Source organism: Oryzias latipes, chromosome 14, assembly GCF_002234675.1.
Source record: "Oryzias latipes chromosome 14, ASM223467v1".
In the NCBI taxonomy this organism is placed as follows: domain Eukaryota; kingdom Metazoa; phylum Chordata; class Actinopteri; order Beloniformes; family Adrianichthyidae; genus Oryzias; species Oryzias latipes.
In genome coordinates this window covers 19,846,600-19,861,625 of record NC_019872.2, presented here as the reverse complement: position 1 = coordinate 19,861,625, position 15,026 = coordinate 19,846,600, and the positions used below count along the sequence as shown (strand labels likewise).

Below are 15,026 nucleotides of genomic sequence, written 5' to 3'. Positions count from 1 at the left end.
TTTTCAGCTGATGTCCTTCCTCGCTTTCCTCTGATTGGTTACTTTCTTAGGGCATCATATAATTGCTGCCTTTTAATTGGCTTAAAGTTAACATGAGTGATCGACTGGCATCTTGGTCTGGTAATTCTCACCAACTTTGCTAGTAACATAAAAAGACAGTCCAACACCTCTACAAGTTATCTGCGTTCACACACTGTATTCACAATTACTCCCTACCTTGTTTACAGCAGAATTTATCCATACAGAAGGCCCTCCAGAGTACAAGACACACTGTTGTTGTTTATTTAAAAAAAAAAAGGATTTTAGGTGCACTTTAAAGTGTGGAAATTATGGTGTAGAAAACAAGTCATTAGAAAATGACAAAGCAATGGTTGTAACTTTGTGGTTTTATATTATTTTTTTTAAATGTAATTCTTTTATTTCCAGGTTGTTACTGTGTAACATGTATTCTGTGCTACTAGCTGCTACTTTTTAATTTTCTTCATTCATTTTGCACCTCCTGTGCGGCTGCAGGGCATAACCTGGCTGTATCATGGAAAGGTTTTCCACCATTGTTATCTTTTTCTGGCTCCTCTGAGATTTCTGATTTTAATTTTGTAGCCCAAAGCAGCAGCTTTGTTTAGAGTCTGCCTCCCCCACAGCTGTGTTTCTATCTTGTCAGGGTTGAATCCAAATTTAACCAATTAAGTTAACCAACCTCCCTCTGCCTGCCTCTAAAAAAAAATCCAATCAGAGTTGTTGCTGAACCGTGACAACCACAGGCTGACTCCTTGACTTGGAGGAAGCAGATAAATCTGCCTTTTTTAAGTCTAATTTGAAATGATCAAGTGTATTTTCTCAAACTGAAGAAGGTGCAGGGGTTAGCGCTCTTGCCTCACAGCAAGAAGGCTTCTGGTTCAAGTCCCGGCTGGGGGACCTGGAACAGAACACCAATGGGGGACCTTTCTGTGTGGAGTTTGTATGTTCTCCATGTGCATCCGTGGGTTTTCTCCCACTGTCCAAAAACAGGCTTCATAGGTTAATTGGTTACTCTAAATTGTCCCAAGTGAGAATGTGAGTGTGCAGTCAGTCCAGGGCATCCCTTGCCTACGCCCAAGTGGCCGGGATAGGCTCCGGCAACCCCCGTGACCCCGAAAGGGAAAAACGGTCAAGAAGATGAATGAATGAATGCTTTTAAGGCATCCGTATGCGTGTGTGAACACTATCTGTTTTGTGTGCATGTTGACATGTGTGTTGATAACATTTGAGTGTGTGTGGCAGGCCCCGCCCTTTTTGTACTACATTTGAACCTTACCGTAATGATAAACAACCAGTGAACTTGTTGCTTTATGCTGCTTCATTGTCTTATCCCCCTCCCCTCCTATTATCACCCTCCTAACCCCCCCCCCCCCTCTCTAACATCCCTCTCTCTCTTCTTCCCTTCTTTCCTTTTCCGTCCGGTCCAACACCAAAGATTTTCAAACATGGTTGAAATTAATAAAGTTTTGCCTCAATTACAAAAGGGGTTTATTCAGACAGACCTTTGGTTTGTCTGAAGATTAATAACCCCTCTTGCTAAAGTAAAATATGTCCAACACAAGAGGCCGTCAGCTCTCATCTGCCTGCCCAGCTGTTGGACAGGACAAGTTAAAAAAAATAAATAAATCTTGAAATTACACAGTTTCCTCTATTTTGTGTAACAAAAGCCCTAAAGGTAAAACCAATTAATGTTCAAACCAGGTGGCCGTGATTGAAGTCCACAGTATCACAAAAGACAGTTTGGCACAACTTAAGCTACTTATGAGCCCAAATCCCAATTTTCTTGTTGGTTGTTTATCAAATAACTAGATCGTTGAATCTTGCAGTAGTAGTGGGAAGTTTTTTTTAGATGTCTTGGATTGAATTTCACACTATTTCTGTTCCTGTGTTCAGCATCTCAGTGTTCAGCTAAGCTCCAGTGCAGGACATAGAGCTCCCTCTAAATCTGAGAAGGTTTGGATGAGTATATTTTTGAACACATGCAGAAGAATAGAGGGAATAAACTGAAAGAATTGGACTAACGGGACAGAAAGAAAAAAGGAAATTATGTCATACTGAGGATCCAACAATGAAAACATGAACTTAAGTGCACAGAAAGGAAAGAAAAAAACAAGAGTAGTTGTGACAACACCAAACTATAACCAAGAAATCAAATAATAGGATTCAATTTTTCAAACAGTAACTGAACAAAGTAAGGTAATGTCGTTTAGCTCAGTCGAATCAGAAAAGTAATAAAAATACTAGCAGCTCTACGTTTTCAAAATGATGTCAGGAAAATCCAGCTGGATGGTTTAGTTGGTGAAGTGCAGGGCTGGCACATGGCAGGGTTCAAGTCCCAGGGTGCAAAATGAGCTTTATCCAGTGTCTGGTTCCCCCTGTGCCGGTCCCCAGCCCAGATAAAAATGCAATGCTGTGTCAGGAAGGGTATTCAACAGCTAAGGCACAGCTGATTCCAAAAAGTGAACATGTCGGGAAAATCCAGCATTGAAATAAAACGCCAGAATCAGAACAATTATAATGCAAAAAACGTTCACATGTCCTCATAATAACCTAACCTACAACTCAAATTAGCTGTGAATTACGTTCACACCAAACGCAATTCACACGTCAAATTTGCATCTGCCACCTCAGTTTTGATGTGTGTCAAATTAAAGGCTCGATGCTTGTCCAAAAACATGTTCATAAACTTGATGCTCCCGCCACGTGTGGGAGGAGCTACTGTCAAATGTTTTTAGCGTCGTCGCTACATGGAAGCATTGACTGTATGTCTCAATCACAATGCATGAAAGACACGGATTCTTTCTATAGAGCTCTACTAAAGCACTGGTAAACATGTCTCCATGTCTTGGTTCAGGGGTTCATTCAAGGAGGGAAAACAAAAAACAAGATTAATGTCTCAATGCAAAATAACGCAAATATTCAAAGTTCAGGAGAACGATCAGATTCTCCTCCATGTTGGTTTTGGACTCCACCTGCTGGTCAGACTGAGCGGCGCTTCTTCTTCCACATTGCTGTCAGTAGCAAATACTGACAGACATACACCTACAGCGGCCTCTAGCGGTGGATAGTGAGAAAATGACAAATAAATGACACATACAAGTCATGTCTGAGTATATCTGAGGGTCAGAACGGGGAAGTGAACCCTGAAAGAGGATCCGCCTTCGGTCCCCCGCGCTTCTGACCACGGTCGGAAAGGGACAAAAAAGTCATCGCGGGAAAGGTTCAACACCACACTCTGCCATTTCGCTGGAATCTTTTTCCAAAACCGCCTGGTTGCAATAAGAGCCCTCAAGTTTGGCCTGAATAGAGCTTTCACCCCAAATATTAATCAAATCGGTGACCTCGCTTCCCTTCCACTGACTGGTCTCAGCAGCATCGTCCACCATGGGTGTTGTTTATGTTCTAGTTCCCGCCTACTTCAGAATTATGACTTTTGTAGCGTATCGATGACCTACGGGTCGGATTCATGTGACCTGGCCGGTCAGACGGCGGTCGCATTTGAAAAGATTGGATACGTATCGGATTCAGGACCACTTACCCAGGTGACCTGGGTCGCATTTGAGAAGATCGGATCTGTTTCGTTCAGACTGGCATGAAAAGATCAGATACAGGTCGCATAGGGGCAGAATAATCGGAATTGGGTCGTTTCAGCCTGCAGTGTGAACGTAGCCTATGTTGCAACCCTGGCCAAACTATAGAGAAAAAAAGGCAATTTGTATATATACTATAGCATTTGCTATGTTCTACACTTTTAATTAAAACACTAAATCAGAATATGAAGCTAATTTGAGGTTTGACAGTCGGCCAGGATGTAGTTCTTGCTGGTCCCAAACCCTTAACATTACTGCTACTTATCTTTCAATACTTTTATTAATAATATAATTAGACATTTAAAAGCATAAAGTGTTTTTATTCACATTTGTACGTAACGCATAACATATTTCACTTTATAATAGAAACACAGTAGAACATTTACTGATGAGCCTTTAATTTGTTCCACTGCTTCTTTTTTTATTACCGTTAGAAGTCTGCCGGATTACAGCACTGATCAATGATAGCATGCATGCCATCTCAAATAAAACCCTTGCAAAAACCCTGTCACCCCATGTAAGATTTAGCCCCGACTTTGCACACAACACATGAGCGCACTGCTGCAAAGAGCTGCAGCGCGCTTTTGTTGACGGATTTACCTGCAGTGTGGTTGTCCTGAACACCGAGCAGAAGGAATTCAGGGGCAGCAGCAGCTGCATCAAGGAGGCCGGGGGATTAGACTTGTGGCATGACAGAACGCGTTACGGTGCTGTAGGGATCAAATGCATTATGGTGCCGTGAAGCTATATATCCATTTACTTCAGGGTCCTGTAAGCTGCACAGCCACCAACAAACACTCAATTCTAAAGCAAAAACTTCAACATTAAAGTGAAGCTGCAGATCAAACCAACTCTTCCTGTTGTCTTTGTCATCGAGATTTGTGAATGAAATATTTATTTATATCCTCCATACTTACATCACATGGCCATTAAATATAAACCTGCAGGGTATGTTAAACAACTTTGCAGCCTCTTTTTGGCTTCGTCCAGTAAAATATTGATTTCACATAAAAAGGAAGAGAGATTCTATGTCTTACTGTTTAGGACAAAACTTACTTTTTCTTCATGTTTTTCTTCTGTTAGGATTTCATAAAAAGCTGAGATGAGAAAAGTATCCAAAACATGCACTTAGTTAGAAGAAAAATTACTTTACAGTGGGGTAACTTCAACTAAAAGGCAAAAGTAGTGATCCAACTTAAGTAAGAGTAAAAAGTAACTTTTAAAAAACCCACTCAACTGTTAACAGTAAAACAGTTTTACTGTAATCACAGATTTGTACTTTAAAGTCTATTGATCGAAGCAGAATTTATTCCATTTTGTATCAAAATCCAACATTTAAGACACAAGCCATGACAGTGATGCAGATGTATTCTTTAAACCTATGATTTTTTCGTTTTTAACGTCAGTTTTATGCATAAGAAATATCCTCATTGTTGCTATAAAGACTTCACCAAAATAATTTTGTTGTTTTTTATTTTTATTTTTTATTTTTTATTTTGAAAGAATTTTCACATTCTTTGTATTTTATTCTGTGGTAATTATAACATTATAATGACATTTTATCTCTAGGTGTTTCTCAACACTTAAGAACACATTACAAAGAAGCAAATAAAACAATAAAAAATTATTTAAAGATATTAAACAGAACACATCAGACATTTAAATGTAATCAGAATGCTTGTAAACAGAATTTTTCTCATTGTTTACATGTTTTGATTTGATAAACTTTGATGTAATCTGATTAGAATTATTGGTCAAAATGTAAAGGGTTTCATCTTGGTTTAACTCTTTTAAAAGACCTTTTTTTTTAAACTGCTTAGATATTAGCAGTTTTTAATACTTGTTTGAAACAATTTGTCACTTTTCCATCATAAAATATCACTTTACCCATCACTAGACGCCATAACACACCTTGGTTTGAGTTAAATTGCATTTTTAGACTGGTGGCTTTAATACAATCAACTGAAACTGCAACTTTTGTAAACTGTAAGAGGTAATCTACTTCGGATTTAAATTCTGCAGCTATGTGCTTTTGAATTAACAAAGATAGCAGAGGTTAAACATATGTCAAAACCTAATATTTTCCTTCATTTTAGCTACAATTTAAATTCATGAATGATCAAGATTTTTTTCACTTAAACCAAAGACGGATAAGTTAGAAAAAAACAAGACCAAAAAAAAAAAAATTACTTAAATAAATAGAACTGTGGTCACACATCAAAAAATGTTTTTCAGCTCTAATGTTCCAGTAAGAAGCAAAGATAAAAGAAAAATGCAAATCCCACTGCATTCTCTGAAACTGACACATAGGCTACATAATGAAAGTGAGTTTTCTGAGAAAAAAGATTGTTTGAATTTGATAACAGTGTAATGCATTGCTACGTTACATAATTCATGATGGATTTGCCTTAAAAAGCAGATTCACAGCAACTCATTCCTGCTGAAAAGATGTTGGGCACTGAATGCAAACAGTCACAAAAATCTGAGGTCCATTCACGTGCATTTAATAGAATTTGAAACTATGTGATACAAAAAAGCAATTTTCCCTTTTGCCTAAAAGACTGGACTTTTTTTTTCATTATGAGATTATAGTGCAATTTTCCAAAGATGCAATGTGCCTTTTTATGCAGACACAAATAAATCCCCATGCCTCCCATGATCACGGCAAATGACTAGACTGTCATTTTCTGTCTGCAGGTTTTTTTTTATATCTGCAATCTCTTGATTAGTATCTGTCATCACTGCAACCATCATGTTTTGCATCATCTTTTCCGCATGTCCTGTCCACAAATCCAGTCTGTGATCCATGAACATGTCGTGTGAGATAAGCTGCGGCCCACAATTATCTTTTCTATGCCATCAGTAAAGTGGATTTCCTGATACATCAGTGGGCCCTTCGGCCGTTTCAAATCCAGTTTTCCAGATTTCTCAGCCCCAACCCTCTGAGGGGGTCTTAGGGGAGAGATGAGATTCAGAGGTCTTGCTAAAAGGTGCTGTCACCCCCCCCCCCCCCCTTTTGTGTGTCTGTTTTTATGTATTAGACCCCCAGTATTAGATTGGGGGTTGTTGTGTGTACTGTACACTGCCTCAGGCGGCTGTCTGTCTGTCTCACACATTGTCCCACATCTCTGCTTTAACCCCCACCTTAGGCAACTGGGTAGTAGAACCATAAATTGTCCACATGTGGGTTAATGCTTTCAGTTTCATTGAGCAACAACGAGTGGGTCTAGCACGTTCACAAACACAAAATGGCCTTTACCCTTTTATGTTTTCCCTGAAAAGAAAAGAAAACAACCTAAAAAAAAAGAGCATCTGCAATTTTTTATTCTGTTTTTTTTTTTTTTACTGCAACTGCTTAATCCAGAGAATCACAGCTCAATAGGCTCTATTAATCCCTCTGGCTCTTTGCACCACTTCAGTATCACACCACATCTATCTTGTTTTTTTAAAGGCTGACCCAAATACTCCAGTCTTTAAGAGACTCACTGCTGAAGCTCATGGGATTCAAAAGTCATCCATTCTTTAGCACATCACTGCTTCTCTCTGTCAGACACAAACCTGCACACTCTGAAGCCATTTAAGCAGCAGGACACAGCAAATAAACGCCTTCCTACTTGTAAAATTAATCAATATCAAACTCACTAAAGTTGCAATATCAGCTTTAAAAAATTTATTATTTTACTTTTTAGGTACCACTTAAAGTTAATTGGCTTTAGTTGCTGTGCCATGAAGACTGACGTGGAAAAAGACAAAAAATAGGATTAGTGGGGAGTGAGTAAATAAATAGTGCATATTTTTCGAGCATTTCAGGATAGCCCCGGTTTTATAAGCCCTGAGTGCCCAACTGCGTCAAACTGGAACAAGTGAACAAATGTTTCATGAAAAGCTTTAACAATTTAGTTTTTTATTTACTGCATTTAGCAGGAACAAGTCGAGTTAAAATTGTACTTATGCTTACATTTTTGCAAACAAAAAAGCAATTTAATCCACTGTTTTTCATGACAACCAGGACCATTAGGGAAGATCAAATGCAGTCCTCCTCTCCTGGGACAAACGTACTCTAGAGTTGAACTAGTTTTCACATTTTACTTTTTAGCAAAAACAACTTAGTAAAATTTTTATTTTGATGACTGTGTTTTCCGCACTATAGGACAAACTGAATTATAAAAGGTCTATTTTTGAAACTATGTCATATATAGTGTGAGTTGAGAAAAAAGGATCAGAGATAAAGTTTGTCAGTCTCTCAGACATTTTATTAATTGCGTTCACAGTAACTCTACAATTTGTTAGTGACAAGCTAGCGCTAGGGGGGGCCTTAAATGTCATGACTGCCCCCCAAAATGTGATGGCCCGCAAAAATCCACAATTTTTGAAAGAAAGAAAAATGACTAAAAGAAGCTAGAGTCAGGAAGAGCATTCAACATAAAACTTTATAGATATGGATGTATGGATAGATGAACTGATGATTATAGCATGGTTTTCTATGCATTTTAGGAGCTCGGAGGGATATGACACCCCAAACATTTAGCACACCCAGACTTGCCCCCCTCTCTGGGATATTCTACCTGCACCTCATAGCAGGGATGGCTAAATACACGTTAGGATATTTATAATAACTCCCAATCTTATAGGAGTTGCAAATGCAGAAAAAAAGCTAACTGAAAGTTTGACAGAGCCCTGTGTTCACTTCAATATCAGTAAACACAACCAGAATGAATCCATATATACGGGGCTCCGGATTATAAGATGCAGTGTCACCTTTTGAAAAAAAAATACGGCTTTTAAGTACATCTTGTTGTGCGGAAAACACAGTATTCAAATCTGTTTCTTAGCCAACAATGCTGGTAGTGCATCTGCTTATTTATGGACATGTTTGGCTTCGACTTTTAAAAACCCTGTAATCTCCATGAAAGCGATGGACTCTGGCAGACCAGTTCGCATTTGCGAGGAAATCAATACTGCAGCCTGATTGTGTTTGCAGCTGTGTGGGTCTAAAGAGTTTGCCCAACATTTCAGCCTATTGAAGACAGTGATGGGCTCAAGTTGTCACTGACAGCGTTGCAATTTACCTGTTTCCAAATACCTGTAGTCAATTAAGTGTTTCGGGATAATCTTCATGAGTAACAACGACAAACAAGATGCCAATCAACGTCTGAGGTTTGCATAATTAAAATGACGGCAGCCAGTTAATTGGATGTTACATAACATTCATTCAGCTGCAGATGATCTCTGCATTATTATTTTATTGCACTTATGTGCCATTCTGAATGCCTCATGACCCCCACTCTGCACTAAAACATGTTCTTCTTACCCGATAATGAATATTCTCCGTGCTGTCTTGCTAACACAGCCATCTGCAACTCCTAATGTACTGTAGATGTGAAGCTTTGCAAGATGCACTACATAATTTAAACATGAAATGTATTGTTGGGAATTTATATTTACTCTGAGGGCCTAATTGTAAGTGTGAGTGGATTCATCTAAAGTATCCACTTTGATGGTACATAGTAGAACGGCACAAAGCAAAGTTTCCCATTTTGTAACTTTTGAACTGTCTTAATAGTTAAACTCAAATATTGTCTGCAGTGCAGAGGCTTTTTTTGACAGAAGCATGCACCAATGCATCAGCAACACGCATCTGACCTCATTAACCTTAATATATTTCACATTAGCCATCACCAACAACAATATACATCTGTACATCAAAGTTAATTGTTTTTTTCTCTTTCTCCCCCAGGGTGGAGGTCACAGGATTCCTGCTTGGTGGAGCACTTTGAGGATTAACACAACTTTGAAACAAAGGGGTACTCCTTATGGTCACCATAATGGATCCTGGATACAATGCCAGACTACAAACCTGGATTTTCATGCTTTTTCTTTTCTTGGGATTACATGCTGGTGTAGATCAGTTTGTTTCTTCCACACTACAGGGGTACATTAGAGACATGGACATGACATGTCCTAATGTATGCAGGTGCGACGAGGACTTTATCTATTGTAATGATCGTGGGCTGAGCTCCATCCCATCACTGCCTCCCTCTGCATCTGTCCTGTACCTCCAGAACAATCACATAAACAACCCAGGGCTTCCCTCCTCCCTGGTGCGCCAGCTTTCTGTCCGTGTTGTCTACCTTTATGATAATGAGCTGGATGAATTTCCCATGCAGCTCCCACCGTCTGTTCGTGAACTGCACTTGCAGGACAACAACATCCGCGTCATTCCTCGCAATGCTTTGGCTCGAATGCCCTTGTTGGAGAAGCTGCACCTAGATGATAACTCTATTTCCACTGTGTCCATTGAAGATCAGGCCTTTGCTGACAACCCACGATTGCGCCTTCTTTTCCTTTCCCGGAATCATTTGTCTAGTATCCCCTCAGGACTGCCAGCTTCTTTGGAGGAACTTCGTCTAGATGATAACCGCATTTCCACCATCCCGACTCATGCCTTCCGAGGTCTCACCTCACTCAGATGTCTCGTGCTGGATGGGAACCTTCTAGCAAACCAGAGGATTGCCGACGACACATTCTCCCGCCTTTCAAACTTGACCGAGTTGTCCTTAGTACGAAACTCCCTGCAGACACCTCCTGCTAACCTGCCCACAAACCATCTACAAAGACTGTCTCTACAGGACAATGCTCTGACTCATATGCCTCGAGGTTCCTTGGATAGCATGCACAAGCTTCAGAGGCTGGATTTGTCAGGAAACAACCTGACTACTCTTCCAAGAGGACTGTTCAAAGACCTTGACAATCTTGGTCAACTGCTGGTGCGCGGAAACCCCTGGCACTGTGGCTGCAACCTACGTTGGTTGTTTGACTGGTTGCGAGCCCGTGGAAACTCCATCACTGTCAGAGGTCTTACCTGCCATGGGCCTGAACGAGTACGTGACATGGCCTTGATTGATTTGGTGAGTGAGATGGAGGAATGTGAGGTAATAAGAATATCAGGGGCTAAGGACAAAGTGGGTGGAACCGGAGCAGAAAGTTCAACCACAAATGCCCCTCCACAGGGTTCACTCTTCACCCTCCGCTCAAAACGACCTGGCTTGGGGATCCCCGACTCTGGTTTAGATTACACACTTAGCAGCAGTGGTGTGGGGAAGAGTTTGGCCCTAAATGTGAAACCTCTTTCTCACAATAGTATTCGTGTTACCTGGAGTGTGGCTCAGCCAAGCTCCTCTTTTAGACTGAGCTGGCTCCGACTTGGTACTGGGAATGCCATGGGATCGATCACAGAGACACTTGTCCGGGGTGATCGTCGAGAGTATCTGCTAACCTCCCTTCAACCTCGGTCCAGCTACATCATCTGCATGGTGCCACTGCCTGGCAGTTCAGAGAGCAAAGGTTTAATTTCTGGAGATGTTGACTCTGATGAAGCTTTAGTTTGCGCAAAAGCAGAAACTTCAGACCTCAGCCCATTAGAAGAGGGGGAAAATGACAACTCACAACAGATTACAGCGCTTCCACTTGCAGGGATTATTGGTGGAGCAACTGCTACTGTATCCCTGGCTCTGATTTTTGGTATATTTTGTTGGTATGGACACAGGACTGGTCATTTGTGTTCCCGTGAAACCTACGCTCGCAACAGTTCGAGAAAAAGCAAAAACTATGATGACTATATTGAATCTGGCACCAAGAAAGACAATACCATCTTGGAGATTCGTGGCCCCGGTTTCCAGATGACACCTATGGCAGCTTGTCAACCAATGCAGCCAAAACTCTTAAGAGAGGATTACATCATTCATACCATCTTCCCCTCCAATGGCACTGGCTTATACAAAGGTTCCAACCATGTTACCAACACAGGGCATGGCACCAACCGTGGCTATAGAGAAGGGGAAATCCCAGATATAGACTATTGTTACACATGATGTAGTGCAGGAGATGCTGTTCATAAGTATTAATGGTAAAACTGTATAAATGCACAATTTCCCTTGGCATGGACACTTCTGAAGCACCCCTCTGTGCCTTCTTCCTCTGGTCTCCCATTCCAAAAAGACCTGCTGTTCACCACACTGAAAGTACTGCAAGTGATTCACTAAAACTGAGACTATGTGGGAACAGCTCACACAGCAGGAGGCAGCAGCCAGTGCCACAGGTGTCGACGCACAGCTGAGTGTGTTTTTTTCACCATCTTAGTAATGGTCTGTGTATGAATCCTTTTTTTGCTCTTTCTCTGTGACATGTTGGCAAAGAATGTATCCTCAGTGGGTGGGTCGAAATTAGCGTGGGCACAGGTAAAGTTTTTTTTTTCAGCACAGAAGCCACAGCAGCTAATTCAAAATTTATTGAGTAGAGAAACGGACATTTTGGGTATTAATTTCTTGCTCACCAGTTGCACACACACACTTATGTAGTCCTATTAACTCCTGGTCCCGAATGCCTCAATTAATATCGATGTGCCCTACCATACCCAAGGAAAGGGCTGTGTAAAGCTGTGAATTGTTTTGTTTCAAACAACCCAGTAACCGCTTGTCTTAAAATAGGTTTGGTATTACCTTTGGGAGTAGATTACAGACTTTTTGTTATACTTCCTGAGATCAGTATTGTAGTGTTGCAACAAGAAATGCAGCACAAGCATGTCCTTACTTTCCTTTCATGCTGACTGGGCTGTGTCAGGAAGATGATCTGCTGTTTTTATGAGTAATTTGTTAATACATTTCTGCAAAGCACTCCTTATTAGTTTATTTTATCTGCTAAAACAGCTTTTTATATATTTTTATCCATTTTGTGTTACTATTGAAGAAACTCAGCAACTAAAGACAAAAGTGGCTTTGTTTCATCTAAACTAAAAGTGAGGAAAACAACATTTAAATGGACGTCTACAGGTTTGTATTTTCTTAAAAATATAAAAGGTTGTTCTTGGTTGAGACCGACTGTATTGTTATGTAATTTTAAAATTAGATTCCGCCCAAAGACTAGCATGTTTGCCGACTCAGACATTAGAGACCAACCTCAATTGCTCTTTTCAATGTTGTCTTTGTGCTTCACCTGTGACTTCAGTTAGCTGACATTTGGTTGTGAAAAACTTTCCCCTGTGTTCTGACAGACTGGACAAAGTTGGAGCCTCCTACTGGAGGCGAACTCATGTGAGTGGACCTCAAGGTGAGGCCAAGAACTGTGAGCGCAACTGAGAAGACTCAAACCGCAACACTGTTGACCTACACTGTGGGGCGACGGCCAAGCTGTGGGGTTGGGTGGGTGTGTGTATGGAAAGCTGGGGGAGAAGAGCTGGGAGACAGGGTGACTCATCCGTGATTGGAGTTCAATGATGTTTGTCTTAGCGGAGGAAAAGGCCTCTACTCATTCCACATTTTTATGACCAAGCAGCACTAAAAATGTAAATGTGTTAGCACTTAGCAAGGGAGAGGGAGAAATGTAGTGACAGATATGCAGAGATGGAGGGTGAAGAAACATTGCAGTGCACCGATAACGATGCAGAATTGATGGCTTTGATGCTGTTGGGTTTAAACACACATAAATCTCCTTGTCATACCTGGCTCCTACCCTTAGGTTTAATATTGTCCATCAGTCGTTTACCACTGTGTTGCTTCCAAAGGGGAAACCAACTGTGCTTCCTTGACTGTTCTGTCCGGCAGAGGTTTACACTGGTGTCAGACAATACGTCAGTGGAATGTATATTTGAACTTGCACCCAAATTAACTGGCTTAAGCAAATCTTACCAGCCTCGCTAATTCTGTTGTGGGGAATGTTGATGTATTGTAATTGTTATTTTATAGTGGGTCTATTAAAGATGTGTACTTTCTCTTTATTTGTATAAATAAAACCATGGCCACAGCCACATGATTTTTTTTTTTCTAGTGAAATCTTTGAAGGTGTCATAACTTTTGTGTTTTAAAAAAAATCTGTGAACCTGAGATGTGTCTGGAATTTTGCTTTTTTCAGTTTGTCTTTAGAGGGAATCAATAAAAATTTTATAATCTTGTTATTCCTGCAAACTGCCATGGAGTTTTTCTTTTTACAGCTCCATATAACCAATGGTCGGACCTGGTTTCCTGCTTTAATAGTTTGTTTTTGAGACAGCGGCTGAAGCTACATGCTGTTATTTTTGTGATCAGCACAGGAAGCATGGCGCAGTAAAACAAAGCCTGAAGCCTGATGCTGGGGACCGGCTCAAAATATGAGACAAAGCTGGACTTAATAGGGTGCTGTCCATGATGGTTTATGGCTTTGACTGGACCATACAAAGGCATGTACACAGATAAGCTGTAGAATTGTGAGTTTACTCTAGGGGCACATTTACACTAGATATGGTGGCCTTAAATCGCAGCAGAGCCCAATCGATCATCTCAACTAACTACCCTGTTAGCCTCTATTCACATTTACCACCAAATCACAAACTAATAAAAAAACAAGATCTCTGCATCCAAATGCAACCTCCATGTAAGCACCTGCATGCTAGCAAAACTGCTTCCAGAGCTTTGCACTTGGTATTGTTAAGGATTCTTCTTTCTGTGAAGCTGCCTTCCATTGTTAGAATAGGTGATTATTTCTTCATTCAAATCGATGTGAATCAAGAGCAGACCAAAAAAATTGCTATTTGAAAAAGCTTGTACAATCGACAGGCCACAAGCTTCCTGATCCGCTACATTCTGATGTATCCTCTTGTAGACAACTAGATCCATGTACCTCTTCTGGCATCTGGCTCAAAACCTTACAGCTGGATAGCTCCAATATTGTTCACCCTTTTTTGTTGCACCTATAATGTTAGGTTGGTGTTGTAAAGGCCTGTAAGCTAGTGGGAGAGAGTGTAAACAGATGGGTGACAGGAAGCAGATGCGGGCTTACTCCACACTAACAGTCCCGCCCAAAAGTTATAGGTGAATTTCTAATTCCTAACTTTCAAACTTCTGCTGCTCTGCAGAAACGATATCCTAGAAAACAACAGATTTTTTTATTTTGGCCAAAATCATAATTAAAAAATAACACTTGGTGCGACACTTGGCACACTTGGCACATATTTTTTATGTCAATTTCTTGTCTACAGAAACCAGTGCTACACAAAAAAAAAGTCTGGTTTGCCTAACTTGTGCAAATGCTCTGTTTCTAGTCCTAGCGGGGTAAATCATATTGCATTGTGGCCTGCTGAAAGCAATTCAACACAGAAGGTTTCTGATGTGAATCACTAAACTTCATTAACCTTTTGGAGTGTCAGTTCAACCCTAAAAAACAGTGACATTTGGTTGGTGAAGCAGTTCTTTTCAACAGGAACACTTTTTCTTTGATTAAAAAAAATCACAATACACAGAAACGTTTACTCTGTAGTCTGTATACAGTCATTCTTATAAAGGTGAATATAAATCAAATAAATACAAAGAACAAATCTTTTGGCCATTTAAATGAAAACAGCACTGATATCCTGGCAAATAGTAAATGTTTTCCAGACCGTTTTGGTGA

The 15,026-nt window shown here is 40.3% G+C and overlaps 1 protein-coding gene across 1 annotated transcript in view; it reads left to right on the top strand.

The window, feature by feature from the left end:
- LOC101167065 (leucine-rich repeat transmembrane protein FLRT1) overlaps positions 1 to 13,557 on the top strand; it is a 69,220-nt gene extending 55,663 nt beyond the window's left edge. The window contains exon 3 of the mRNA XM_011483713.3: positions 9,346 to 13,557. Within this exon, the coding sequence (XP_011482015.1) occupies positions 9,422 to 11,479 (2,058 nt within the window). The 5' untranslated portion in view covers positions 9,346 to 9,421 and the 3' untranslated portion in view covers positions 11,480 to 13,557. The remainder of the gene's footprint in view (positions 1 to 9,345) is intronic.
- The last annotated feature ends 1,469 nt before the right edge of the window (positions 13,558 to 15,026 follow it).